Source organism: Eimeria necatrix, genomic scaffold (assembly GCF_000499385.1).
Source record: "Eimeria necatrix Houghton genomic scaffold, Enh_scaff2504, whole genome shotgun sequence".
Classification (NCBI taxonomy): Eukaryota; Apicomplexa; class Conoidasida; order Eucoccidiorida; family Eimeriidae; genus Eimeria; species Eimeria necatrix.
The window spans coordinates 381-2,203 of NW_013653075.1; the positions used below are offsets into that span (position 1 = coordinate 381).

Here is a 1,823-nt window from a genome sequence, read left to right on the forward strand (position 1 = left end):
GGTTGCGTGCTGCTGTCGGGGGTTTTTGTCGGAGACAAAGTCTCCTTAAAAGACTCTTTTGTTGCTGCTAATTGCTGCATCAAAGCAGCAGCAACTGTCTCCCCGGGCTGTGTCTTGGGCCCTGGGGTGGTGGTGGGGGCCGGCGTGCTGCTGCCGCCCTTCACGCGCTGCTGCGTCCCCCCGCAGCAGCAGCAGCAGCAGCAGCAGCAGCAGCAGCAGCAGCAGCAGCAGCAGGACTTGGGGCCCGACGGAGTTGGGATCGTCGTTCCCTACTTGGGATCGTCTCCAGCCGACTTCGAAGTTCAAAACCTCGGGGTGTCTGTACTCCCCAGAATCAAGCTGCCTCTCCCCAAGTTCGACAACGACGATGACGAGGTCCTGCTGCTGCTGCTGCTGCTGCTGCTGCTGCTGCTGCTGCTGCTGCTTTTCGTTCTAGCGTTGGCGATGCGGCTGCTGCTGCGTTTGCTCTTGCGGCGCTGAGAAGCACGCGCGCTGCAGCTCCAGCAACGGCAGCAGCAGCAACAGTAGCTGCTGCTGCAGCAACAGCAGCTGCTGCTGCTGCAGTCTGCTGCTGTTCTTGCTGCTGCTGCTGCAGTTGGTGCCGTTGCTGTTCTCGTTTGCGTTGCTGCAGTAATGATGCCGCTGCAGTTTTGCTGGTGCTGCTGCTGCTGCTGCAGCAATTGCTGCTGTTGCTGCTGCTGCTGCTTCATTCTGTCGCCTTGCTGCTGCTGCTTCCGGCGCTGCTGCTGCTGCTGCTGCTGCTGCTGCTGCTGCAGGATGCTGCGTTTGCTGCTGAGATAAGCGCAATGGCGCTGGAGGCGCTGCAGCAGCCGCAGCAGCAGCAGCACAAAATTTTGGAAATGAAAGCTTACAGATTGGCCAGCAACAAAACAGATGGAGATGTTGCTGAGATTCTTTTCTTCACTTTGCTGCAGCAGCTAATTCTCGAGGCCCCCCGAACCAAAGAAGTAAACCCTAAACCCTAAACCCTAAACCCTAAACCCTAAACCCTGGCGGGCCGAGGGGGTCTGTTCCTGTTCTTCATTGCGGACTTGCTGCTGCTCAGCTGCAGCTGCACCGCGCAGCCCCAAATGCTCGTTTGCGCCTGCTGCTGCTGCTGCTGCTGCTGCTGCTGCTGCTGCTGCTGCTGCTGCTGCTGCTGCAGGGCTGGCAGGACTTCGTGGCTTCGAGGCGGTGCGGGACGCTGCTGGCTCCGTTCGTTGCTGCTGACGACTCGCTGTCTTTGCTGCTGCTGTGGGGCCAGCTGCTGCGCTGCTGCAGCAGCAGCGAAATAGTGTTTACGGACTTAGAAGGAAAAGAAACAAAAACCCTAAACCCTTTCGAGGGCCCCACAGGCTTCTGCCGTGCTGCTGAGCTGCTGCATGCTGCTGATCTTTTCGACGTCGAGACTTCTCTCCCGGCCTGGGTTGCTGCTGCTGCTGCTGCTGCTGCTGCTGCTGCAGCAGCAGCAGGCGCTGCTGCGGACGGGGGGGCGCCAGCAGCAGCCACGAACGGCACGCAAGCAGCAGCAGCACCCGCAGCAGCACCCGCAGCAGCAGCAGCAGCAGCAGCAGCAGCAGCACCCGCAGCAGCAGCAGCAGCAGCAACAGTCACGGAAACCCTCGTGCTGCAGAGCCTCCGGTGTCTCTCTTCTCCTGCTGCAGTTTTGCCTTTTCTTGAATGTCCCCGGCTGCAGGCTTTTGTGGAGTGGCTGAAGGACGAGGAGACAGAAAGCGATTAAAACATTTTATTTGCTGCTGCTGCTGCTGCTGCTGCTGCTGCTGCTGCTGCTGCTGCTGCGGGTGCAGCAGTGGCGGCAGGGC

General features: G+C 60.1%; 1 protein-coding gene across 1 annotated transcript; it reads left to right on the forward strand.

Annotated features, from left to right (window-relative positions):
* Nucleotides 1-806: 806 nt before the first annotated feature.
* Nucleotides 807-1,741, forward strand: ENH_00034400 (hypothetical protein; the record flags this gene model as incomplete). The annotated part of the gene is made up of 2 exons (XM_013580327.1): nt 807-968; nt 1,697-1,741. Coding segments are annotated over 2 exons (207 nt in total), but the record flags the coding sequence as incomplete, so codon positions are not given.
* Between the last annotated feature and the right edge of the window lie 82 nt (nt 1,742-1,823).